Source organism: Agelaius phoeniceus, chromosome 2, assembly GCF_051311805.1.
Source record: "Agelaius phoeniceus isolate bAgePho1 chromosome 2, bAgePho1.hap1, whole genome shotgun sequence".
Lineage (NCBI taxonomy): Eukaryota > Metazoa > Chordata > Aves > Passeriformes > Icteridae > Agelaius > Agelaius phoeniceus.
Window position 1 is genome coordinate 34,958,136 of NC_135266.1, and position 26,904 is coordinate 34,985,039.

Sequence of the window (26,904 nt, forward strand, 5' to 3'; positions counted from 1 at the left end):
TACTGTAAGCACCAGAAGGAAATAAGTTTTCAAGGACAAGGTAGGTTTAGTATTGTCTGGTTTTCTTTTCTAATTTCTTTTCTGTTTCTCCTTTATTGTACTACAAAGCAGCTTGGAAAGAAATATTGAATTTTGTCATTTCTGCCAGTTTTAATGTTAAAATAACTGTGAGGGTTGGATATAAACTACCTCATAACAAAGGCTGCTTTCCTCTGATGAATGTCTTAGCTAATATTTTGACAGCATATTTTTTCTACAATGTGAAAATAATTGTATGATTATATTTTAAAATTTGCAGTTTCCAGGGTTACTGGTGTCATCCACATAGCAGTATTTTGTTTGTTAAGTTAAACTTGAATTACAGAATTGGAGAGCCTGTGTTACTTTCTCTTGAAAACACAGTCAAATTGGAAATGTTTGGATTTTAGGTCTTTGCATCCACAGAGTAAAATCACTAAATGAAGTGAACTCTTTTAGAAGTACTGCATTTAGGCACCAGTAGAATGAAGTATGTCAGTGTCTTTTCTCTTTCATGATTTTAATACTTTAGAAGATTTTATATACACAATTGCCTGAAAATGATGCAGGAACTCAGACATAATCTTACCCTCATATCACATCCAACATGGGAGCAGTAATTCCATTTCATATTTTCCAGCTGATAAAAATGTCTTTCAAAACCTTTCAGGAGCAAAGCTGGGAAATGAATCTCAGAGGTCTAGTTTAATGCACTATACTCAACACAGACTTTCCCTTAACAAAATATAGTCATATTAAAACAAAATATAAGCTTTGGTTTTTTGGTTTTTTTTAAGTTACAAACCTTCCTTTCATTGGCTATAAAAATCATAGTGGGATCAAAATATTATAAAATATATGGCTTTGCATTACTCATAATCAGCAGGTTACTGGACAGTTTTTATTCTCATCTAATCACCTTTCCAATCAACTTAGATGAGAGTAGACACTGCAGCAGCATTTCAGCTTTTGAATCCCTGACATGACTATCCCCTGTGGAAGGGTGTTAGGGTTCAGGCTTCTCTGAGAAATAACTTGTGCTGTAGCACAGAGTCTAGCAGTAGCCAATTTTCAAACTTCACATAGAAATACTTTGATTTTCCTATAGATTTTCATCAATAATCTGCACAGGAACTATTTGAGCTGTGGAAGGAAGTTTGAAACATTTCTCTGGGGAAAATAGTACTGCTCTACTGCAAATGTTCTTCTAAAGAGAAGCAGCACTGATACTTGCACAGGTATAAGAATGAGGAGAAAAAGACATTTTAACAATAAATTTTCAGTTGACAAAATAATAGTGGCAGTATTTTTGTTTAGTAATTACATGTGAATTACAGATGATGTAAGAAAGGAAAGGAATGAATCCTCTTGGATTTAGCTGACAAAGGTGGATAGCTCAGAATTAGAGAGATTCCCATGGGCTATATTTTTGGTTCATTGCAAAAATTAAATATGGTGAAGCCTTCATTCATATTGTCCCAGACTAGATTGAATAAACTGGTCTAAAGTAGCTGTTTTTTGGGTTTTTTCTAGGCAGTGTTAAGGCAGTATAGAATTGCTGGTTCCCTTGTGAGCATCTATACAGCTTTTTGGTAGGTTTAGGAAAGATAAACTCCACCTCATACCTAACAGCATCTTCAGAGTTAGATTGAAAGGTTAAAGTAATTTAATTACTTTTTAAAAATTTTTAATATTTTTTATTTCCAGTATCAAGTTTATTTAACATCTTTTATAAAGTATCTGGTCAATTATCTCTCAGATTCAACAGTTTATGCATTTTTTAATTGAAGAATGACTGAATAAAAGTAAAAATTCTCTTGGGCTCAAGACTCAAAGGTGAGATCCTGTCCTTCCCTGCTAGCAATGTTGGTAATCACAAATGGTCGCAGAGCCAAATTTTCTTCTGTCATTTTTCTGAAGCTAAGGTGCCTACATTGTTTCTGATGTCTGCCCAAGAAATGGAGATAATCTAAGTTGACAAAATAGAGATAAACAAACAAACAAATAAATAAAAACACTCTAGGTATTTGAAACAGTGGATTGTTATGCATTTGCATGCAATCATAATTTTCACATCTCAGTTACTAAGTATCTTACCTCTTTCATGAAAAGAATTTCAAACATTTCAAATATATCTAAAGACAGTAAAATATGTAAAAATGAGTTATTTGTGTCTGAAATAAAGTATGCTTCAGAGGATAACATACTTGCATATGTATTTTACTATCATCATCAAATAATATAGGAGGCAGTTCAGAAGGATGAGTACAATATAAAGAAATTAAAATGGTTTTTGCATCACAGCTCACAGAAAAGACTAATAAGAATATGGTCCTACCATTTTTTAAGGAAATAAACATATGCAAGTGACAAATATGGGGCATTTCAAACAGGTGTGGTTAAGCAAAACGACACTAGAAAAATTTAGCTAGTCCTCAGTATAAACTGGAGGCAGAAAAATATCAGTGTCTCTGAAATAATGTGGGTAAAAATTCTCATGAAGGTTTAGCTCTATTCCAGATGTTGCTAAAAACAAAAAGGTAACGGCTGACAGTGTTGGATGAATAGAGTGGGCTCAAAAATAAACCTTACAGAAAGGGTAGTGGTGTTTATACACTTTGCTAGATTCTCTTTGGCATAACCACAGAAATATGAATAAATAAAAAATGAAAAAAAATGCCCTAAAACCTTGGAAAAAATGTCCAGTCAGCAACGGGTATGGAGAGACTCATATGTATTCACAGCATATGCCTGAATATTTCCTTTGTCATTGAGTACTTCAACTGCTTGTTGGCCCTCACAAGAACCAGGTTGTGAACTGATTTAAAATCAGAATAACCCTTTTTTCTTTAGATTTACAGCATTGCTAAAGGCTTGAGGAAGCCCATCTCACTAAGACCCTTGCACGGCACCTGTGATCATACTTCAGACTGCTGCATTTACCCAGCCATTTCTTCATGGGAAGAAAATTTCTCTATTAGTTTTTTAAATGAGGGAGTGAAGTGCACAGACTTGGTTGGCCCAGGGTCATAAACTGAATCTGTAGCAGAGAACTGATCCAAGCTCTCCATCACCTCATCAAGTACGGTAATGACTGGACTCTCAAAAGTAGTTTGTTAAATATATATAAACTTACACATAAATTGGATGTAAACAGCTCCCTGCTGAGAGCTTTGATACCTCTAGTGACTAAGTATGGGTCAGTATTTATTACAGATATGGAAATAGCTTAGATAACTTTTCTCTTAGTTGCTAGCCCACACTCTCATCTCAGATGAGCTTGTTCCACTATTTCTGATAGAAGATAAAAAAAAAAAAAACAAAAAGAAATAAACTGCTGAGAGGAGCATTAGTTGTAATGATGATCAATTGTTCAAACCTACTCACTACAGGACCCCACAAGAAGTGGCATTAGCACAGCCAGGGGGGCAGGATGGAATCAGGCAGGATCGATGAAGGATGGGAAAGGACAGGGTATGCTTAGGCCAACACTGCCATTGAAATAAAAATGCTGCTGAACAAAGCTCTTGAAAAAGTTTCAAGCTTTCTCTTGGAAGAGAGAAATATTTCCAGAAATCCAGTAGTACTTTGACAACTTTTTCATATCTTTAAAAATTTCTCTTTATTTCCAAAGATGTAAGAATCAGATGTGGAGTTTTAGGGCTAACTAGAGAGGTAAATGCAAATGTTGTATGTGTGGTGCTTAAACTCAATTAACAGTGGTTGGATTAGTCTTGGAAAGCTGTGGACCAATCCTTCAATTCACAATGATGGCTGTTGAGGTACTGCATGTTCACCATTTCCTGTTGGAGATCTCACCTTTTGGTGGGGGAGAAACACACAAGGAATTAATTCAGATTGTAAGTTAACTTAAGCCGGGTGAAAACTTCTGCTTCAGCTTTGTCTTGATTTTACAATAATTATGCAGATATTCAGGCCTGTTTCTGTCACGTTCAGTGCTAATAAGATTCTCCCTATCCTTGAATCCAAGGTACTAGAAGAGATTAATAGCCAGTTTCAATTCCTAATTGAAAAATACATCATTCTCTCTTCGAACATGCAACACTTCTGCAGGGATTATCTTCAGGAAACAGTCTCAGGGTTAGGTTGTAACCAGCCAGCTGTCACCCAGAAGAAAGTGGTGGACATCTTATTTAAATTTTTAGTGCTTTGTAACCAAGGGTCAGAGCACTTAATACAAGCGCAGCAGAGAGAATTTTGCCACCCTGCTCATGGTTGTAGAATTTGCATTCCATTGTAGACTGGGCCTCAGTTAACTGGGGGTCTAAACAAAGGACACCATGGTGACTGTCTCTGTTATTAACTTCCACTAAATCCCATTGTTTGAGTTGATTAAAGACTCAGTTAAATTCCAGTCACATCTATGGCTTCTGGAACTATGACAGATAATCCTCATGGCTCAACAGAAATAAAATCATTGCCATCTTCAAGGAAGGACAAAACTACAAGACCAAAACTGTGTACAGTCAGATTTGCCAAGCAGGTAGCTAAAAAATTGCTAAACGAGCATGCAAAGATCTGTCTGTGTTATTTGAGGAGTTATTCAGTCTTTCTGCAGAGTGGACATGGGGTATTCTTTCTGTGTTTGCAGGCATGAATGGAACAGCCATTTCAGACTTTGCCTGTGTCATTTTTAATGTTTCCTTCATGAATTGCACCTGGCATGTGGGCAGGACTGCTACAGAAGACACCCAGTATTTCCTGTACTGGGGGCCCTTGAAGTAAGTAGGTCTGCTTGAATATTGGGAATTTTGATTTGTGGTTGGACATGTGACATTGTAAATGTTTTATTGATTTAATATTTCATGTAAAGGAATGAAAATGTCACAGAATGCCAAAACTACATCAAAGATACCTATGGAAGGCACATAGGATGTCGATTTCAAAACGTGACAATAAAAAATAACATTCCTTATTTCCTGGTAAATGGGTCCAGAAGCGGACAAAGCATCCAGTCATTTGAGAAGAGACTAATGCTATACGAAATTGGTAAGAATTTTTTAAATTTAATTTCCAGTTATATGTTAAAAGAATTAAGAATTCATCTCTGGGAAAAAGCATACCTTTAAAAAAGAGTTCTCCCCATAATAGTTTTGAGGTTTTTTCACTTTTTCTCAGCCCTAAAGTATAAGAATGGACAAAAACTAACGAATACAGAAAAAATCTGGAATCACAGGTCAGAAAATTTTGAACATTTCTATCAAATACTTATTCTGAGAGAAAGGTGTCATCTTTTAGAATGAACTAGCTAAGGATCCCTGAGGGGGATTATCTAGATGTTGGTCTTATTATCTCGTAATGCTGTTCATCCACATAGTGAAAAGAAACAGTTACCTTAATGCTGTGAGCAAAACTCCCATTTTTTAATGGAAGAATGTTAATTTAAAAAAAATCTGTTTAATTTGAATATAATATTTAAAAAAACCCCTTAAACCCGAGAAATAAAACTAAACCTTCAGAAATCATATGCTGAATTCAGTAATATGTAATAAATAGCTTGTGTTTTTAGTTTTCCTTACTGTTTCAGCTGGTGCTCCAGACTTCTCAATTGAAATGTTAAATCAGGAGTCCTGCTTAAGAATATGGGGACAATATAGAAATTCTGCTAAAGTTGCAACTTTTTAGATCAGTTTCTTGAACATCTACCTATATTTTTAAAATGACAGAGTGAAGAGAGCTATTACTGATCAACAGTATTTCTGGTTATATTATTGTAGAAAAACTCACCCCTCCATTAAATGTCACAGTGAACTGTACAGAAGCTTCTCGTAGATGTAGTATTTGGTGGCAGCCACCTCGCACAAGTCATGTGGAAAACATGAGTTGTTTCAAATATGAAATTGTCATAGAAAACAAGGTAAGAATAATTGTGACATTTAACAGCATTTTGTTTGTCTCTATTTCCACACCAAACACCATACAACCCTGTTCTCATCCCCTCCTTTTGAAAGCTTGAATGAATATAGAAAGTAATATTGCATCCTTCAAAAATAAAGTTCAAAATATTTGTGAGCTGATTGTGTTTCAACAGTAAAAAAATTAAAAAAAAAGAAAGGAGACATAACTTAGCTAAATTAAATGTTTAAGAATGCAAAATATACACAGGCAAAAAAACAATGGAAAAAACATCGTTTGAGTTGATTTGTAAATTTTATATCCTTTGTTTTAACAATTAAAACGTAAACATTTTGTGAACCTGAGCCTTTTTTTCTTTTGTTTAGTGCTTTGATGCTCAATTCTGCAATCATATTGAAATGGTGCAATATTTCAGAGCATCAGTGGAGAGGAAAAACCATTTAGTGGAAGAACAGCCTAAATTTCACAGTTTAAATGCCTTCTTTAAAAGAAGGCACTTAAAATATTACATACATTTTTTCTTTCTGAAAATCAAACATCCATGAGAGAAGACCCTTTATTATATAGTAACAAAAGAATAATCTTAAAAATTAAACTTTTCTCTTTTTGCTAGGCTGATGCTGAGAAAAACACCAAAACTGCATCTAAAATAGTAAGTCTGTATTAATCTAAGATATTGAAATTTCTTCTGTATCAGAGCATCCCCCAACCAAATTGGTTTGGTTTCACACTACCTGTTTCAATGTACTCCGCATGCTTATATTTGATAAGTTTTCTAAATCTGAAGTTTTAAACTGTTGTTTATAAAACTTGATACAAAAACACCTGCACATGTGAACTTTGACATTGCTTCACAAAAATCTTCCATTTTACATTCTTTTTTACTTCCTAACAGATTCATATATATGCAAAAATGGATCATGATTCTGTGTAACACAAAAAGTGTGGGGATTTTTTCTTTTATAATACTTTCTGGAAAGAATTGAGATGTAAAAGGCAAGAAAATATTACCTCAAAGATTAGGCCAATATAAAGATGGCAGAAAAAAATATAATCTGGCTATCAAACTCTACTTCAATTTTGAAAATACCCACTGCCAGATCGTAAAAGAATTTTTATCCCTAAAGTCTCATTGCTTAGCAGAGTCTAAGGAGACAAGGAAACATACAGCAAATTTCATCTTCGTATTACCCAATAACAAAAATATTCAAACAAGGGGAACTTAGATGAAACAATCTAACTAAGGGATATTTTTCCACTTATTATTTCACTCTAGTCTGTTCACAGAAACATTATATAAATGTAAAATTTAAAATTGTATCATAATTATATAAAAATAATGCAAAAAATCTCATTCTACTTGTTTTCCATTTAGACAGCAATTATTGAAAATGACTCCTACCTATATGAAAGCTTCAGCTCAGAAAAAAGGTACAGCGTCAAAATCAGAGCAACAGATGCAGGCTTTTGTAGAGTAAGCTCAAACTGGGGAGAGTGGAGTACACCTGTGGAGTTTGGTAAGAATAAAAATCCTTTTCTTGACCTTGCTCAGTTGTTACCTGTCTGCCTTATTTTTACTTCATGCTTACAGATGGAAACACATTGATAATTGCACATTAATTTGGTAGGACCAAAGTTAGTAGAAGAATTGCCATGTTGCTTACTATTGGGGGGTTCTCCAATCATTCTTGGGAGGCAGTGCTTCTTGCACAGGGACAGTGAATGAAGCAGACCTTTTTGAAGTCTGTTGCCAGCTGTTTTACTTGTTCCATCTCTGCTCCTGACTTTATGATCTCCTTTTTCCTGCTATTGCTCTCTGCCACCTTGGATATTTAAATACTCCGTAGGACTCAGTTCCTCTGGTTTCCAGTTACTGTGGACACTCCATGTACTGTTCAGCCATTCTATTCCTTTGCATGCTACAGGGCAATGAGGTCTGAGCTAAAGAAGTCATCCCTTCATAGAGTGTTTGACACCCTGATGCAAAGCAGATTGCACACAGCTGTGCAGTCATTTGTGTCCTGTGATGCTAACCAACACTTTGATGATTGCTTGGTTTTCAGGAACACAACAACTTACATCTACTTCATCATATATGCTGTTTCTGATACCAAGCCTGGCAGCAGGACTCACATTTTTCCTTTGCATGACAGTGTAAGTCTTATTCTTGTGCAAAATTTTTATTCTATAGTTAAAATAATACTTCTTCCTCCAACAGAAAATTTCTGGCTTCTTTTTAAAGGAGACAAGGTAGGGAGAAAATCGACACTGAGCTATACTAGGAATCATCTGCTGGATGTTCCTCAAGTATGCTCTATACTTCTGATTCCCAACTTTCTTATCCACTTGATTAATGTAACACAATGCTTTCCAATACTGGGCCAAGGCCTTATATCAGTACCTCTTTCCTACCATCAGACCCTGCAATGTAGAGGGGTGGTACATGAAATTTTTTTCATGTTTTGACAACATTTCCTTTTCACATACTTAAAAAACTACTTTCCTATGAGTCCTTAGGAAGTCAGAAAATAAATTATTGTCGTCCAAATTCTGAACAAATAATTATAATATTGTATTCAGCCTATGTAATTTTTAGCTAATTTTGAATTAGAAGAATACTATTTATGTCTTAGAGAAATAAAATAGTACCTCAGGAGCATGATTAAATAGTATGTGTTCATGTGTTTGCAAACTAAGCCTTTTCTTTACCAAACTTTTTTGTCACTGTAGAAGGGTTTATTTCAAAAAAACATCTGCTACAGTACCACAGCCAAGAGACCCATTCCGTGAGCCCTCTCCAATGGACTTCCAGGTATGCTTTCTTTCCATTTGCCTGAAATTTAAAAATTTAGTGTCAAGGATATGACCTAACTGTCAGAAAGATGCACACAAGCAAGAATAAATTTTCTTTCTCCTTCTTGCTCTTGGGATATGGACAAAGAAAGTCCACACACAAATAACTTGTCTGTTTTACCTTTTTCATTACGAAATAATTGTCATCTGTCTACCTGGAACATTGGGGAAAATGCAGTTTCACCCTGCTGTCCCTATAAGCCATATGCTATCACTAAAACAATGCTGAGCATAAGTTTCTCAGCACAATAATACTGCAGCAGCAGGCAGGGAGAGAAGGGACAAAGAAATCTTCATTAGTTTTGCCACGCTAGTACTTGGCAATGATGCTAAAGGAGGTAAAAGTTTCTAGGGTATGGTAAGCAAGAAAGTAGAGCAGAATGTTGAGAGGTGCTAACTTATGTGGAACACTGGAATTGACTTGTGAGAAGCAACAAACAGACAAACACTGCAGGAACTGCCCTTCTAGAGAGCGTGTTGCAGTTTGCTGCAATTTGCAGAGTCTTTAGGTTGGCTGCAGGCAGGTCTGGAAGACAAAATTTGTCTGCAGTGATACGCTGAATTACTGCTGAGCCTTTATAAACACTTTTATTTTCTCTTCCTTCATCATGTTAACTTTTCTATATTTTAAAAGATAATTTTTCCAGCTTTTTAGTTGAAAAGTCTTTGCTCCTCTTTGGGAACTATATGGAAGGATCATCCAGACATGTGTACCTTGGTCTTCTAATTTTATTGTATAAAACCTGCTACAGGTTTTATACAATAAATAACAAATTTTAATGACAGGAGATTCATAAATCTTGTGACAAATCTCATGCATGAAAAACTAACAAAATATTATATTCTTCCTTTAATAGCCAGAATATATGAATCTATTAAAAAAACAAGGAACTGAAGAAATAACAGATATTGAAGAAGTGTTGGAATGCAAGTGAAATGAGCGACTTGATTTTTTCAAGCATATATACCTTATTGGCAAAAATCAAGAGGTTTTTCATATTCTCTCACTCCTGGAAGCAGGGAGAAGAGCATTGGCCATAAGGACAATTCCCCAAGATCTTATCTCTAAAAACCTCCTTGTATTTGGTTGCATTTTCTATGAACAGTAAAGTTTCTGTTTTTTATTATGATGAATACTACAGTATTTCAGAAAAAAATACGTCAGTATTGCTTTGGAAGCTATTTTACTGCTTTTCAACAACATGCAAAAGAATAATTAAGAACAACTAAACTTAAGGGGTTTATTCAGGATCTCCATTGGTTCAGTGTCTCAAAAAAGGTACAGCCATACTGAGATTGTGATCAGGAATGAAATTTGACATCTGTATGAAAGCTCACTGTATGAAGCCAAGATCAAACCTCTTACGATTACTTGCTCATAAAAAGGAGTACTGTTAAAGAGTTCTGGATACATTCTTCCCATCCCTTCCTATCTGTGTTAGATGAAAAAATTACTGAATATATGATTGCTAACAGGTAGCAGATGTTCATATGTTTATGTACTGAGTGGGAAATGTTGGAAATTGAGCATTCGAACTCTCCAGCAGAAACCTGTCACTTGCTAATTGTGGTACAGGAAAGTTGTGTGTTTTCATAACACCTGGATGAAACAGAAGCATAACAGCCTGAATCTTTCAGCTAATAAGGAGGTAAGAGAGAAAGCCCTCAATTTGGGTGCTAATCACATATTTTGACTTTCCATTTTGCACGAAATTGAATATGAGTCAGTCCTGCCCTGGCAGCCAGGAGAGCCAACCTTGTCCTGGGCTACATCAGGCACAGCGTGGCCAGCCAGGCAAGGGAGGGGATTGTCCTGCTCTGCTCTGCTCTGCTCTGATCTGCACTGGGGCAGCCTCACCTCAAGTGCTGGGGGCAGTTTTGGGTGCCACAACATAATAAAGATAACAAGCCATTAGAGAGGGTCCAAAGAAGGGCTGCAAAGATGGTGAAGGGCCTTAAGGAGAAGCTGTATGAGAAGTGGCTGAGGTCATTTGGTCTGCTCAGCCTGCAGGAGACTGAGGGGAGACCTCATTGCAGTCACAGCTTCCTTGTGAGGGAAAGCAGAAGGACGGGTACTGATCCATTCTCTCTGGTGACCAGTGACAGCACCCAGGGAATGGATGGAAGCTGTGTTGGGAGAGGCTTATATTGGGTATCAGGAAAATGTTCCTCACCCAGAGGGTGTTTGGGCACTGGAACAGTTCCCCAGGGCAGTGGTCACAGCAGCAGCCTGACAGAGTTCAAAGAAGCATTTGGACAACACTGTCAGGCACATGGTGTGACTCTTGGGGCGGTCCTGAGCAGGGCAAAGAGTTGAACTCAATGATTTTTGTGGGTCATTTCCAACTCAGGGTATTCTATGATTCTATAATTCCATCAAGTCTCAAGACGGTTAAAGTCATCTCAAGTAGCTGAAATCCTAGAATGGAAAATAAAGTCCTTTCAGTGATAAAATTCCACTAGACCGGGTTACTCTCAAGAGACCATCTTTGGAACTAAATTTTTCTATGGTTCTATGTTTCTAAAGGAGCTTTAAATAAAAAAATATTTTTAATGTCCTTTTAAAACAGAACCAGAAAAGGATCCTTCTACTTAGGATCCTTAAGATAAATTGCCAAAAGATAAAAGCATCGCATTAAAACTAAAGCCAACACTCACTGTAATCTAAGGACAATTAAACAGATACAGTCTACTGGATCCTCTCCATCTTGCTTTGCACAGAGTTGATCATGGCCATAGGTGCACCCCTTACATCCCCACTGCTTTCACTGTGAGAGCTGCTGAGACGGAAAAGTCATTAAGAGAACTTGTTCACGACCAGCACACTAATAAGAAAACCATAAACCATATCCATGAAACAGTGGAGGTGGTGGTAGGTGTGGGACTAAGGTATCACTTTCCCATCCCTGGGCAAAGACCCAAAAATCAGTGGGAAAGGATGGTCAGGCTTTAGAATCTTTTAACTAAGTTCCTTGGATGCTCATACAGGAAGAAGTCCTTTTTTCTGGTCTCCTATGGTTATTCCTCTGTTCTGTGCTAAAAACTAGAAAGTTCTTGATGCAAGGAAAAAATTAATGGTCTTGTCTGCCATTTGTATTGTTGTGACATATGCAAAAGCTGCAACACGCCAGTACAGCAAAACACCAGACAGCTCTTGTGAACACTCCTGGTTTTGTTGGAGCAATAAATTATTCTTCAAGTTTATCTGAGTTCTAAGAAATGTTTGGTTTGATACTGTTTCTGCAATGACTTCACTCCCTGTCGAGCCAAAAGTCTGTAAACAGCCCTAGTGTCTCTGCCCACATTTTTCTTCTCTCCTTTATTCTTTTTCCTCTTTCTCTTCTTCTCATTTTGCTTTCAACTCCTGGGTGCTATCAAGGCCACTCAAGTTGTCTGGTCTCTGAAAGGTGACAGACTTTGGTAGCACCCTTAGTAGCACCCTTTTTGCTTGGAAATTTTTAAAATTTGTTTAATTTGTTTCTACTTTTGAAAGCCTTAGGTAAGGAGTTTGCTTAAATATAGACAAGAAAAGAAATCCCCTGGGTAGAACAGTTCCCTTTTCTGCAAAAAAAGCCACTGTCCTTCTGGGCTGTTTGGATTGTTCTGCTGAAGTAATTCCAGTTTAAAGACAAAGTAGCCAATCAAAACCTCAAACTCCACTCTTCCTCACTGTGTTTCAGAGATACATAATCTGAGAGAGCACGCAAAAACATAATGCTTCCCTGCTTGCCTTCTTTGCAGGCTCAAGGGATCTTCAGAGTGGGAGCATGGAAAAGCAGGCAAACAAAAATTCTGACTTCCTTTATTTTCCAGAGTCCCATTTGACTCTCCATGACATTTCTTATGGCTCTGATTTTACTACTTGGGTACTTGTCACTACCCTTCTCCACGAAATGCAGTATGTTACTGCCACAAAATTGAGTGCTTTCTTCCAAAGATGAGGACACAACTGTGGGGTTTTACAGTTTTTGTGATCCAAAGTCCTTCTGTCTTTACAGTACAGTCAGTGTTCAAAAAAATACATACATGGTTATGTATGGAATTATTTAACCTGGAAGCACAGTGAAACTTCTGAAGATGGGCAGCTTTTACCTCTGAACAACTATCATGGGCTCAGACCTGATGTCCAAGCTTTCACTTGCTTTGTCTGTTGACCTCTATAATGTGATAGGAGTAGTCATAATGATTCTCACCAAAATGACCTGCCTATTTCACTAAATCTGCTTTTTGGTAGAATATCCATCTATATATACATGCTTGTCATTCCCACCCTTTGACTCTAAGATATGCTTCAGAAAAACTTTGTCACATTTTTGTTCTCTACTAGCATATGAAGAGAGTGAACGTCCATGAATAGGTCCTTATAGAGCCAACATTGCCTTAGATCATTACCACTCAAACCACAAAAGACCAGGCAAGGCTCTCTTGATTCTCTCATGATTATTGATTCTGTGGATGACTGAAGTTCTGGATGCTCAAAGTGAGTTGTTCATCTCCTCAGTTAACACCGAGTTATTAACAGATGTGATTAAATGCATGAACACAACCACAGAGTGCCACATCAGTTCTTCAGTTCTTTTTTCATGCCTTGCTCAATGCTTTTAGTACTGCATGTGAGCAGAAGTGAGGTAGGTTCTTTTTCTTTTTCTTTTTTTTTTTGTGGTAGAAAATAATTTTGCAGTTAAAAAGTTTCCAACATGATGAGTAGACTTGCTTCACTACACCTGTTCACTTTACACTACATGTGTTGAGGAGAAGAAACCAAGTCATATATCCTCTTGGTGGTGCTGGCTGGCCTCAGCAACAACTCAGTATAACTAATATTTACAATCAACATGAGATAATGAACCCAGAAAATGACTGCCCACTTCTAGCTCATCAGTCACCAATCTCATACTTTAGCCAGAATCCAGAAAGAAGAAATACTTATGAGCCTGGGCATTCCTGGGTCTCTAGAAAGGAAGCTCTCTTTGTCTCTAGGGAAGACAGCACTGAGCTACCTTTGGCTTCCTCTCTTGGACATAACTATATCCTCCTAGTCATCTGTGAATAGCTGATACATAAGAACTACTGCTGATATGGTTAAATCATTCCATATGTCAATAAAGAAGCTATAGGATTGGAATGACCTCAGCATTTTGATAAAGGCAATTTATATATATATTTCATATATATATATATATATAAAATTATATATATAATTTTATATATATTATATATATAATATATTATATATATTATATAATACAAAGGCCATATATAGTAGCCAAGAAATGAAAGTGTTAGAGAAGTACATGGACTGCTCTTTCACACAAGTTTTTAACTCCAAGCAGAAAGGATCTGCATGTTTTAAAGAGGAAAATGTTGACATATCTTGATGTTTGAAAAATGTCATATTTTCTAGTGATGCTTCAATTTCAATGTGAAGAAATGAAATTACTTTACATGGATTTTAAATCTCCATATTAAGCAAATTACATTGCCTTCTGTGAAACAAAGCCTTTCAGGGTTTAAAGGAGCTTTTGATGTTTTATACTGTTTGCAATAACTGTCTTTAGAAAATGCATGACTGTGACCCAAGAAGGTAATAAGAGCAGGGCCTGGAGTGGTTGTTCGTAGTTGGATGCTTGCTACCTGCAATTTTTTTCTGTTTTAGTGGCAGTCTGTAGTTTGGCTATTTTCACATCAGGAGAAATGAAATGAGGACAAACACATGTCACACTTTCTAGTGGTATTTCTTATCTGAAGATATCATATCCAAGATTTGAAATCCCCTTTTTCCATCTGCTTAAAGAACATTTACAGTTTATATTCTCATTTCCCTGGGAACCCCCACTGACCTGGTTGTCCCTGCCCAGTCCCTGGAGCTTCCCCCACAATGCCCAGAGCCCAGGACCCCACATCAGCCCCATGGATCCATCAGCCCCTGCCCAGTGGTGCCACACAGGCCTGGTCTCCAGGTTCCCCCAGCCCTGCCCTGCCTGGACATGGCCCCTGCCAAGCTGGGCCCACCCTCATGCCCATGGCCCATCCCAGTCCCCCAGGACGTGCCTGCTGGTCAGGGCTGGGGCTGCCCTGGGCCCACAGCTGCCCTGATCTGGGCTGGAGGTGGGGTGGGCTGGGACTGCCAGGCCTCACCCTGATGCCCTCCATGGAGAACTCCCATCTTCCATCCCCCAGAGATGGTTTGTATGGAGACATGCTTCTTACTCCTCAGTAAAAAGCTGAGGAGCTAGCTAGCTTTAGAACTAGAGACAAATACCTGTAAATTTAAGCACTTTCTGGATACCCAAACACGACCATACTCTGGTGCAACAAAAGGGGAAATTTAACCAGCTAACTTCTTGTTCACGTTATAAGAAATCCTGAGTTGGGCAATTACAAAATTTGCTATGAATCAGGGGGGAAGTGATGAACATTTATTTTGCAACACTTCCTACGCTAAGATGGTTCCCCAAAGCACAAGCAGCAAGGGAGACAGACCTATTTATAGTTATACAGCCTTTTAAAATGTAGTCTTTCCATCTTCTCTGAACCTGAAGATTGTAATAGAAAGATAAACGAGGTAAAGACATTTTGAAATAAAAGGTAGGTCCATCTTTTTCTTTCCAACTGTTTTGTTTTCTGAGGTATTTACTGAGTCTCTAGGAAGTCCAAGACTGGAGGGGTGTCTGGATGTCTGAGACAAAATCTAAAAAGCTGTCAGAGGAATATACAGAACTAAGTTAAATGATTTTTTTTTTACAAATAAAGTACCTGCTGCATGCTAAGAAAGATCCTAGACACAATTTTGAATTTTACTGGGTTTGATACTGAATTTTTAGAAGTGAGACACTGTTCCTCAGTCATAGAATCATATTCACTGAATGATTTGGGTTGGAGAGGACCTTGAAGATCACTTTTTTCCAGCCCCTTCAGGATGTGTTCCAGTACACCTGAATGCTCAATGTCTCAACAAACCCAGCCTCGAATACCTCCAAAGATAGTGCACCCAAGCTTCTCTGGGCAACCTGTTCCATTGCCTCACTGCCCTCACAGTAAAGGTTTTCTTTCTTGTATCTGATCTACATCCTTGAAAGCACATGAACTAACACCCTCAGCAAACTTACCACATTCAGCATTGGGTAACTTGAGTTGATGGATATTGCTGTGACCTATTTTGATATTTTCTGCTTGCAGCTATTTACCCACCTGCCTGACATCTTCACCCTTGACTTTGTATATAGCAGAAAAATCTTTAGACCTTAAAATAGCAGCCATCCAATGTAAGTCTATAAAGTTTATGCAGTGCTTCTAAGACCACCAGCTCTTTTTTCCACACACATTGTTTTGTTGCAGCTATAATCACATTTTGGGGGGATTTATCCATAAAAAAAAATTCTTCATTGAATCTATCAGGGCAAATATCTTTCAGTGTTAGAAAACAAAATGAAATAAGTGATTCCTTTCAAACCAAGTCATTCCATTCAAACCAAGCAATAACCAGCTGGAGTCTAACATAGCTAAGTGTGTGCCATGATCCTCCAGCTTGGAGGAGTCACATGATTTTTCCTCACCATGGATATTCCTGTGTTTGCAGGCATGAAGGGCTCAGCCATTGAAAACTTCTCCTGTGTGATTTATAACATCTTCCTCATGAACTGCACTTGGCAGGCAGGAAGGGATGCTCCAGCAGACACACAGTATTTTCTCTACTGGCGGAAGTCAAGGTAAGTAGGTCTGCTTGAGACAGGAAAGTCTGAATTCTCATTCAGCACATCACAGTGCCCATGTTTAACTAAAATACTTTGCTGTATGCAGAGATGAAAAGGAGATGGAATGTGAGCTTTACATTAAAGATGAAAATTGCAGAAATGTGGGATGCATCTTCCAAAACGTGAGCATAGGGATTGAAAAAGCTTACTTCCTGGTGAATGGGTCTAGCAAAGACTCTCTGATCCAGTTCTATGATGAGTACATTGACCTCTATAAAATTGGTAAGTCAATAATTTATTTCAGCTTTATTTTAATTATTGTATTTCCTTCTCAGGCATTTATCCCTGAGAAGGAACCACGTACCCTGTCTCACCTAGAGTTGAGAGTAAGACACTGTGGCTTCCTTAAGAAAACCTATTCCCCAAGCAAAAGACAAAGAGGGGAATCAAACAGGAAAGCTCACAGCTGCATTATCTCCCAGGTTCTTTAGCAATCTACCCTTATAAGTTTTAGGTTTTTCTCAAGCAAAGTCCACAAGACTTAAAAAACTGTACTTCCCCTTGCTGCCCTGTCAGTGATGGCCAAACACCTCTCAACAGAAGAGAGAGAAGACTTTTTAGAAGTTTATCTGAGCACTAATTTCTGCTTTTTTTTTGCCAGTGGGGATGACATACAGGACACTGTACCCTGGAGTAAATGAATTAAGACATGTACAACATACCTTAGGCATGGGTGCTGTACTTGAAAGCATCCTGTGCAGTCACTGTTTCTGCAGCAGAATCTCACTGGAAATGTCACACTGATTCTGGTATTGTGCTAAAATATTGAACAGAAAAGGTTTTGTTCTAAAAGAAGAAACTGAGCTGTAATGTCACTCATGGCAGATAAAACAAGATTGTTCTTTGACCAACTAGCCCATCACAAACAGGTCAGGCCTGTCCCTAAAGACTGAGGTAAAGTAGTATTCTAGCTCATATTAAACTTTCTTCCATTTTGTCACCCTTTCTGCCATGAGTGGCTGTTTTCTGCTGTTCCAATAATCAAGTCATTGGCAATGATCAAAATATAAAGGTGCTCATACTTCTGCTTACATCTGTGAAGTGAGGGAGAATACATGAAGAAACTAGCTAGACTATTAAAAATTGAGTGTATTTCTTAAATTTTGTACGGCTATTTCTTTTGAAAGGGGGGAATAAACTGCATAGTTCACAACAGATTGAAGGCAAAACCTTCATGTCACAAGCATTGTGAGGAGACCTAGAGAAAAAAAGATCTTTAAATGTCTTACTTTAGGGATAGCAGGAGCTAGTTCATCCACAGTAATAAGTTCTCTTAAAAGGAAGACAGTATTTTACCTTACTCCTCTAGAAAAAGAGGGGATTGTGTCTTTGTATGCTCCTATATCATGTTTGCTGTCTTAGTCCCTTTTCTTTTCTTCTATGATCCTGTGTACATGATTCAGAAAACATTGGTCTTTATTTCTAATAGGTCCTAAGGAAAATAGATATTAACAAGTATCTTTGTTCATAGAGGTGTTACCTGCAATTTCACTCTCTTTCATCAAATAAAAAAGAGATCAAGTGATTTTAATTATTTGAATTCTTGGTTATATCATTTCAGAAAAGCTCATGCCTCCATCAAATATCACAGTCAACTGTGATGAAATTAAAAATGATTGCATAATTCAGTGGCAACGACCCCAGATAAGTCATTCTAACAAGGACATGTGTTTTAAATATGAAATTAACATAGAGTATAAGGTAAGAATGTCTTCACTTACACTCAACATTAATTCATATATTTGCATTTATCAATAAACATGAGTGAAAAGGCTCTTCTGTGATGTAGCCTTCCCCATATATAGCACCTTATTCTTTTGTGACTGCACTTTTCAGGTCCATACCAAATCCTGCTCTGCCATACTGCCCCATTGTTTGGGGTTTTTTTAATCCCTGCCTCCTTGAGTAAGACACTGCTGGAGATACACTGGATGTCTGGGACAGTCCTAGAGGTGAAGCATTGTTAATCAAGATTCAAACACATCACAGCTTCATCTGTGACAGCATTTAGAAAAGGCACTTCTTTCACTAACACTTGTTGGAGTTGCCCTGGACTGGGAGTATTTCCAGTGGAAACTGGATCTCTGTGGAAGGCCAGAGCTGAGCTTTAAAGAGTGAAAAGGGAAATGTGCATTCACATAACAATTTTGAGTTAATAGAAATGAATTAATTTCTCCATGTATGAAATGCTTACCCAGATATATGCACCACACCTGTTGGTCCAAAAGTTGAAGGTTTATAATGATGAACAAAAGGTAAATAAATGTGAGAGGAAGCAGAAAGGCAGTGTGATTAAGGACAGGTTAGTGGGGGGTGACCTTGGCTTTGCAAGTTTTTTGGCAGCAGCAGGGAGGCAATGAGGTTGCTGTGCTCTGCTGCAAGGGCAGATGTAACCACTGCGGCAGAACTGCACCGAAGCGCCACAGGGTGGCAGACAGAGACTACAAAGGAAAAATCCTCCTGAGCTACAACCAGATTGGGCCACCTACTTAGTGGCTGATTGAAGGTGTTCTGGAATTTGGAATTTCTTAGTCTGGGTTGGGTTTACTATTTCACAGACGAATCTTTTTGCAAGCCCAGCTAACTGCTGTGAAACAGCATTACTTCTCTGAATCACTTGGCTGTTGTAACAAAGAAACATTATTGAAAAATCTGCCTGACATTGGAATAAAATCTATTGCAGTAAAGCAATACATACTTTTTAATAACCTTTAATATATGTAACATTCATTTTATAAAGAATACTCAATTCATACTTTGTCTGAATTTTCTAGCTCTTTTTCATCATCATTAGCAGTTTTCACCAAGCTAATTATGTCAAGGTACACCAATTATTCCACCAATTGAGCACTGTAGGCTCCTATGACATTTATAAGATGCAGCTATAATCATATCTTTGGAAGATTTACCCATAAAAATTTCTTCTGCCAAATTTATTGCTTTATCACTGACAACTCCACTGATCTGTCCTCTGATGCCTACACACAAGTTCTCTTACTGGTTCATTATTTATCCCAAGACAGAGCTCTGTGCATACAAAGCACTCCTTTATACACAGTAGAAGGCCCAGTTGCCCAAATCTATTTGCAAGGACGCAGTCCTCTCCCTTCCTTGGTGAGGAGTATCCCATTCCTTCCCAGTAGCCCCTCTTTATCAAAAAGGATCCCAAGGTCACAGCAGACAAAGCCCTGCCTGTGACAGCAGTTATTCAGTTATTCAATCTGCTGGATGACTGCGATTCTGCTCAAGCCTTTCCCTCTCACTGGAAGGCCTGAGGAGACACCATCTGGACTTCCTGCCCTTCACCTTTCCCCCCAGTGCTCTGTAATCACTTCACTCAAAACTTTCAGGTTACCCCTGCACCAATAAAGAAGAACAAGGCGTTCATTGGCCAGATATTTGTCCTAGACTGACCCCCGTGCATAATTTAGCTCGAAGAAGGCGCCCTGGACAAGAGCTTGCTTTATGCAATCTTAGAATGGCTTGGGTTGGAAGTGACCTCAAAGACCATCTAATTCAATCCCCCTGCCATGGCAGGGACACCTTCCACTGGACCAAGTTACTCAGAGCCCCATTCAGCCTGGCCTTGAACTCTTCCAGGGACACCCACAGCTTCTCTGGACACTCTGTCCCAGTGCCTCACCCACCACCAGCACAGTAAAGAATTTCTTCCTAATATCTAATCTAAACCTACCCTCCTTCATCTTAAGGCCATCCCCCAAGTGCTATCAGTACATACCCTTGTGAAAATTCCCTCTTCAGCCTTCCTGTAGGACCCTTTAGGTGCTGGAAGGTGCTGGAAGCTCTCTCCAGAGCCTTTTCTTCTCCAGGCTGAACAGCCTCATTTCCAGGTGCCACACGAGCATGCATGCAATTATTTGAAAAAATAAGTCTGGATTGATTGAGTTTTGCTCTAAAATGGTGTATTGCAAAATAATTACAAAAATACCTAACAAGTTGTCTAATGGAGAGGATATAGTCTGCAGTCATTAGTTGTGTGTGGTCAGTACATTTTGTGGTAGTTATTATGGCTATTCAAACAACATGAGCAAATTTTATTCTACCTATCAAAAATGTAGTGGAGGACAACCTAAAATATATGTGAATCCATGCCAAATATTTTCATCTGAAAGAAAATCAAATATTTATATAATATTTGCAATTACATACAGTGACATTTATTGCAATATTAAAACATTAGATGTAAAAGAAAATGTTTATGTTATAGATTATTTCTTTTTTTTCTTCCTGGTGTCTATAAGAATAAACTTATAGTTTTCATTTAGGTCTGGTTTGCTTTGCGTTTCAATCTGAAATTAAATTTATACCTCTACTGTGATGAAAAGGAAAACAAATATCTTTCAGTAGCAGAATTAATTACTATGTAAAGTTGGCATTGTAAATGAATTAGATATTAGATACTAAATGTTAGACAAATCACTAGTTTTAGAATGAAGAAAAATGGAACTGGAGATAAAAATTAATTATTATTGAAACATAAAACAATCAATGATAGAAATAAAGTTAGTTGCTTTTCTTTTTCTTTCAATTTACAGGATAATCCTAAAAGAAACCCCATATATACTTCCATACAAGTGAGTCTGTTTGTTTATTAATCAGCAATAAATGTTCATTTCATTGTCAACCGTGAAAAGTAAATAGTATGGAAATACCTTTAAATCAGTATGTGCTCAGTATCCTATGCTTTATGGGAACCTTTTCAATGGATATCATGAATATATCAAACTGCTAAATCATCATGACATATGCAATTTATTATACATTCAGGGGCAGAACTTTATTGCTTTTCTGTAAGTATTTTGAAAAATCTCTGATTTTATATTTTATTGTCCACTCTCCTTCTCAAATATTTGGAACAGACTTTGAAGTTACACATCACTGACTACAGAGAAAAGATAAAGTATCTCCTAGGAATTCAATTTTGTTTATGAAGAACATAGACCACAAAAGTCCTTTTTGGATGGAGGCTGTCATCCAGGGATGCTGCACCTCCTTTTAATCAGTGCAGCTTGCACATCCCACCTCTATGCAAAAGCCACCAAGAGCAAGAGTATTACATTAAATTCTGGTAACACTGAGTATTGCAGTCATCTACTTATTTTACAGGTTTGGCTGGAAAGTTAAGCTTTTTTCTGAAAATTCATAATGCAGAGACTGAGGCAGGTGCACAGGTACCTTATTCCTCAAATCACTCAGTTCAAGCACTAAAATTAGATGTTTAAAGAGAATTTTCTACCTCTCTATGTGCTATGGGAAGTGATCAATAAATCAAACCATATAGTAAGAAATCACAGGTTATACTTTTATAGTGTAAAAGATGAAATGCTTCTAAATGTAAAAAGGTGCACGAGTGTCAGGTTATTTTTGAGATAAATATTTTTTTATATATTATATAAATAATAATAATGATTTTTTTTTCTCTGTAACAGCAGTCTTCTTTAATAACAATGCTTTCATAGCCTCTTTAAAGTTCCACTGGTAAATGGCACATACATATTGCCAACACAGGCATGGAACAAAGAAAAGCAACTCAGTTTTTTGGGTGTTTTTTTAGGAAGCGGGAAACAGTAACATATTTCTAAGATCAAATACAGGAAAGAAGTACATCTTGAAAATGAGAGCAGCTGGCAGTGCCTGCCTTGTGAGCCCAGCCTGGGGGGAATGGAGTGCACCTGTTGAGTTTGGTAAGAAGAAACCCAAGCCCTGGGCTACTTTTCCCTCAGGGATGTCCTGCCTACCTCACACAGTGTCACACACCTGTGGACACACACACATGTAAAAAGGATTGGCAAACGTCTTGTTTCACACTGCACTACAGAGAAGAGTGGGAAGAGACTTAATTGATTTCTTAACATTCTAACACTGGAAACAGCATTAAAAATTACACCTTTGCAGCTGTAGTGAGCTCCTGCTTACTCCAGGGGATGGACAAATAGGATCAATGTTAATTCTTCCCATCAGACATTTCTGCTAAAGTGGTAAATGACAGAATTCATTTTTATACCAAGTGAAACCCTTCAGACTGACATTCACCACAGTCAGTCCCCACAGCAGATGTTTGACACAGCATGAAGTCCAACAAGAGCAAGTTCAAGGGGCTGCACCTGGCTCAGGGCAGCTGCTGGTGCCAATACAGTCTGGGGGATGAAGGAATTGACAGAAGCTTTGCTGAGAAGGACTTGGGGGTCTGGATGGGTGAGAGGCTGGACATGACCCAGCCATGGGCACTCACAGCCCAGAAAGCCAAACGTGTCCTGGGCTGCATCCAGAGCAGCGTGGGCAGCAGGGCCAGGGAGGGGATTCTGCCCCTCTGCTCTGCTCTGGTGAGACCCCACCTGCAGTGCTGCAGCCAGCTCTGGGGTCCTGAGCACAGGAGGGACATTGACTTCTTGGAGCAAGTCCAGAGGAGGGTCACAAGAAGGATCAGAGGGCTGGAGCACCTCTCACAGTCTGAGAAAGTTTGGCTTGCTCTACCTGGGAAAGAGAAGGCTCCAGAGACACCCTCTTACACTTATCCAGTACCTAAAGGGGCTACAAGAGAGCTGGAGAGGGACTGTGCAAGGACATGTAGTTATAGTTCAAGGGGGAATGGCTTTAAACTGAAAGAGTGTAGATTTAGGTTAGATTTTAGGAAGAAATTCTTCACCATAGGGGTGATGAGGCACTGCCACAAGTTGCCCAGAGAGCTGTGGATGCCCCATCCCTGAAAGTGTTCAAAGCCAGGCTGGGTCTCTAAGCAATCTGCTCTAGTGGAAGGCATCCCTGCCTGTGACAGAGTGGCTGGAATTAGGTGATCTCTAAATGTCACTTCCAACCCAAACTATTCAATGTTCTGTAATTCTATCATCTATGCCTCATATTACGGCTGCTAATACTACTACTACTACTACTACTACTACTACTACTACTACTACTACTACTACTACTATTGCTACTAATTTATGAATGTTTCTCTTTCAGGAAATGAGGAAATTATATCTTCTTCAGTATGGATTTTACTTGGGGTAGGAGTTGCAACACTCTTAATGGCAATCATCACATTTTTTTTCTGCAAAAGGTAAACCTAATTTATGCATTTATTTTATTTTCTCTCTGTGTGTGTAAGACCTAAAGTTTTTTTAACAAATAAGGTGGAGGTGTCTCTGTAGGATAGGTAAAATAAACCCCATAAGTGAAACAGAAATGGAAAGAAAAAGTATATTCTCCTGTATGATGCACTTTGCATAGAAATATGCAGTAATTCAGAGAAGATACAGCTCTCTCAACTTGTCAAAACTTTTACCCCCACTTTTCACTGTTTGTAGTGAAATAGCAGGACAAATTTCTTTCTCTAAGAAGGAAATTTACTACTAGTAAATCTTCAATCAAAAAATTTATCTATTACCTTCTAAATTCTTAATGTTTTCCTGATATACATTCATTCTGTATTGAGATTATGTGTATTTTTCAGTTTACTTCTAAGAGTGAAGAGGAAGATAAGAGCAGTTTCAAGGATGCAATGGTGTTGTCACATTATGGTTATACAATTTTAATTTTGTATTAAATACGTTTTGATTTCCAGGACTGGCTGTTGGAAGGCAGTATTTCCACAGATCCCAGGACCAAAACCTGCTTTTTTCACACTGGCTGATACAAATCCAGAAGTATGTTCTCTTTCTATTTTTAAATTAAATGTGTGAAATATACACAAGACTCTACCAGCTGAATTTTTAAATGATAAGGAACTTATTACAGAGGATCGCTCTTCTCTTTGCCATATTCTGAATAAAAATAAAAGAAAATCAGCAGGAGAGTTTTTTAAGGGAAGTCAAATGCAGTGCTCCTCCAGAACCACGGGGTTTCTCCCATTCCAGTCTCAGAGGTGCACAGGCTGATGCTCCCATTGGTAGATCCAGGCAGCAGGAGGGGCTGTTCACTTTCCCAAAACAAAGAACATGGACAATGACACAACAGGGCACAGTGAGGCAGCCAGAAACAAAACCAGCACAGCTGCCTCTACCAGCACCTCATCAGCACCAGCAGCAGTCTCTAAAATAGGGTCCTGGACATCACAGTCCCCTTGCTACCCCCCAGCCGAGCAGGGCTGAATTTGCCAGTGAGATTAGCACATCTCCTGGCTCTCTTCATCTACAACCACCATAAAGTTCCTCACACCTGATCCCAGTGTCTGAGCCCTGTGTCCCCCCAGGTCACCCTCTCCAAGCTGTCCCCTTGAATCCCCCCAGGTGCACACCTTGCCTACTTACCCACTAGCAAGTTACATGTGCAGGAAATAAAATAACACAGAAACACAGAAAACAGTTCCAAACAGGATTTTGTAAGGAAACAGGACAGACTTTGTGGACACACAGCAAAAACAGGTGAAATACTCTCAGAATTGTGCTTAAGTAGAGGCTAACCTAACATTTGGTATAAAACTGATGGAAGTTTTTATTTTCCTTTCAGCTGATGGAGAGCAAAATACAGTCAACAACATCTGAAAATGAAGAGATAGTATTAGTTACTGACATCGTGAGATAACCAAGAAAAATGGAGGAGTCTGAAAGTGCATTTCTTAGACAATTGTATATCCCTGTGGAAAGTCTGAAATAATATATAGGCTTTCTTTACTTTCTCCTTTTTCTTGTATAAAAGCATGATGCAGCCAAGATAGAATGATACCTTATATGCAATCTTTTTAAATGCCATTGTATTTGCTTTTAGTTTTGGCTAATTTTAATTGTTTGGGTAAGTTGCGCTTATTGGATATCTTCTATTTTGTAAATATGATTGGAATATTTTATTCAGCAAGTTTTAGTTATGTTTTAATCTTAAGAAAAAATAATTGTGTTTCTGTCTCATATTAAAAAGATTAATGATTAATTTATTGAGATTAATAATTTTTTTTAAATTCTGATCCCTGAATTTCATTGTTTTACTGTCAAAAATGGGTCAGTTCATACTAGAAGTTTCTTTGGAGTTCTTCAAGTACACATGGGCAACTAAAAAAATGAGATTCATTCAGATTTTTACATTAGACATTTGAACATTGCTATTGGATTATTAGACTAATTTTATAATGGTACTAGATGTTTTATTATTAGACTAAACATTCCTGGGACTATTTCCTTGCACAGGGGCCAATTTATATATAAGAGTCCAGACACACTCTTAAATCCCTAAATGAAGTGGACACATGCAAACTACCTTTAGAAATTAGCCCTGGCCTGAGCTAACCTCTGGACTATGTCCAGGAGCTGTTCAGGACATTATTTGTAAATCCTGGCTGAACTAATGCTGGGAACAGTTGTTCCTGGACATGTTTCAGTGCTGGGGAGCAACGCTGTACTTTCTCCAGCTTATACCGTGGCTGAACACAAACAGCTCTTGGCACACCTATTGCCTTTGACACAGTTAATGATTACATGCTGGTCAAAGACTCACCTGGGAAGCTTTTTGCAGCAGGTCAGAACAACAAAACAAATTTCCAAAAGAGGCTGAATTCATGATGGTCACACTTGCAAACCATTTATGTATTTTTCCCAGTATGCAGCAGTGGTCAGAGTGGAAATTATCACAGTAACTTGCTAAAAGGGTGGTGGGGCTGTAACAGACTGCACTGGTTTATATAACTTTGCACAGCAACTCTCCTCTTGGGAAAAATTGCCAGAGTGAGGCATAGTTTGGCTCCAGTCCACCAAACCTAGCCATGATCTATGAACACCCATTCAGTGGCTCAGCCTGCGGAAGGGAATAGTAAAGTGTATCAAAAGTATCAAGACACTCAAGAGATGGCATGGGGGTCTTGTCAAGTAGAGCCTAAACAAACATCTCATTTGTTTTCTTTTTTCTCCTGGAGCTGGATAACATATTCAACTGATTCAGGAAAGGTGTTACAGATAGAACCCTGATGAAGTAGTCTAGGCTACAATGCAAAATCCTTGAATCACAGAATGATCAAGGTTGAAAAAGCCCTCCAAGATCATTGAGTCCAACTCTTGACCTAACACCACCACCTTTTCAACAAAGCCATGCAACTCAGTGCCACATCCAGTCATTTCTTGAACACTTCCAGGGATGGTGGGCCACTCCTCATACAGCTTACAAATGGATCAGATAAAACTGTTCAGCCACTGTTTGGGCAGCCTGAAGGTACTGGCCAGGTGATACTGTAATACCATCTTCACGTCACCCTAAAACCTCACCAGACACAACAGCATGCAAATCCCCTCTCCAAAATTAATCAGGCACACAGACACACACCTTGCATCACAAATATGTGTGACATGGAAGGATGATGCTTCAGAAAAGTTATTCAAGTTTGAAGTGGCCACTGAGGAGAGTGGTGGTACCCAGTAGAGCATAGTTGATGAATAGACAATTTCAGATCACATTGAACTGG

General features: G+C 38.2%; 1 protein-coding gene across 1 annotated transcript; it reads left to right on the plus strand.

Moving 5' to 3' along the window:
• LOC129117353 (interleukin-5 receptor subunit alpha-like) lies at positions 1–25,379 on the plus strand. The gene is made up of 14 exons (XM_054627974.2): positions 1–40; positions 4,631–4,760; positions 4,853–5,028; positions 5,757–5,896; positions 6,509–6,547; positions 7,271–7,412; positions 16,328–16,457; positions 16,549–16,724; positions 18,064–18,203; positions 21,059–21,097; positions 22,078–22,207; positions 23,484–23,580; positions 24,085–24,166; positions 24,969–25,379. The coding sequence occupies exons 2-14, from the start codon at positions 4,633–4,635 to the stop codon at positions 25,041–25,043; spliced, it is 1,494 nt and encodes a 497-aa protein (XP_054483949.2). The 5' UTR covers positions 1–40; positions 4,631–4,632; the 3' UTR covers positions 25,044–25,379.
• The last annotated feature ends 1,525 nt before the right edge of the window (positions 25,380–26,904 follow it).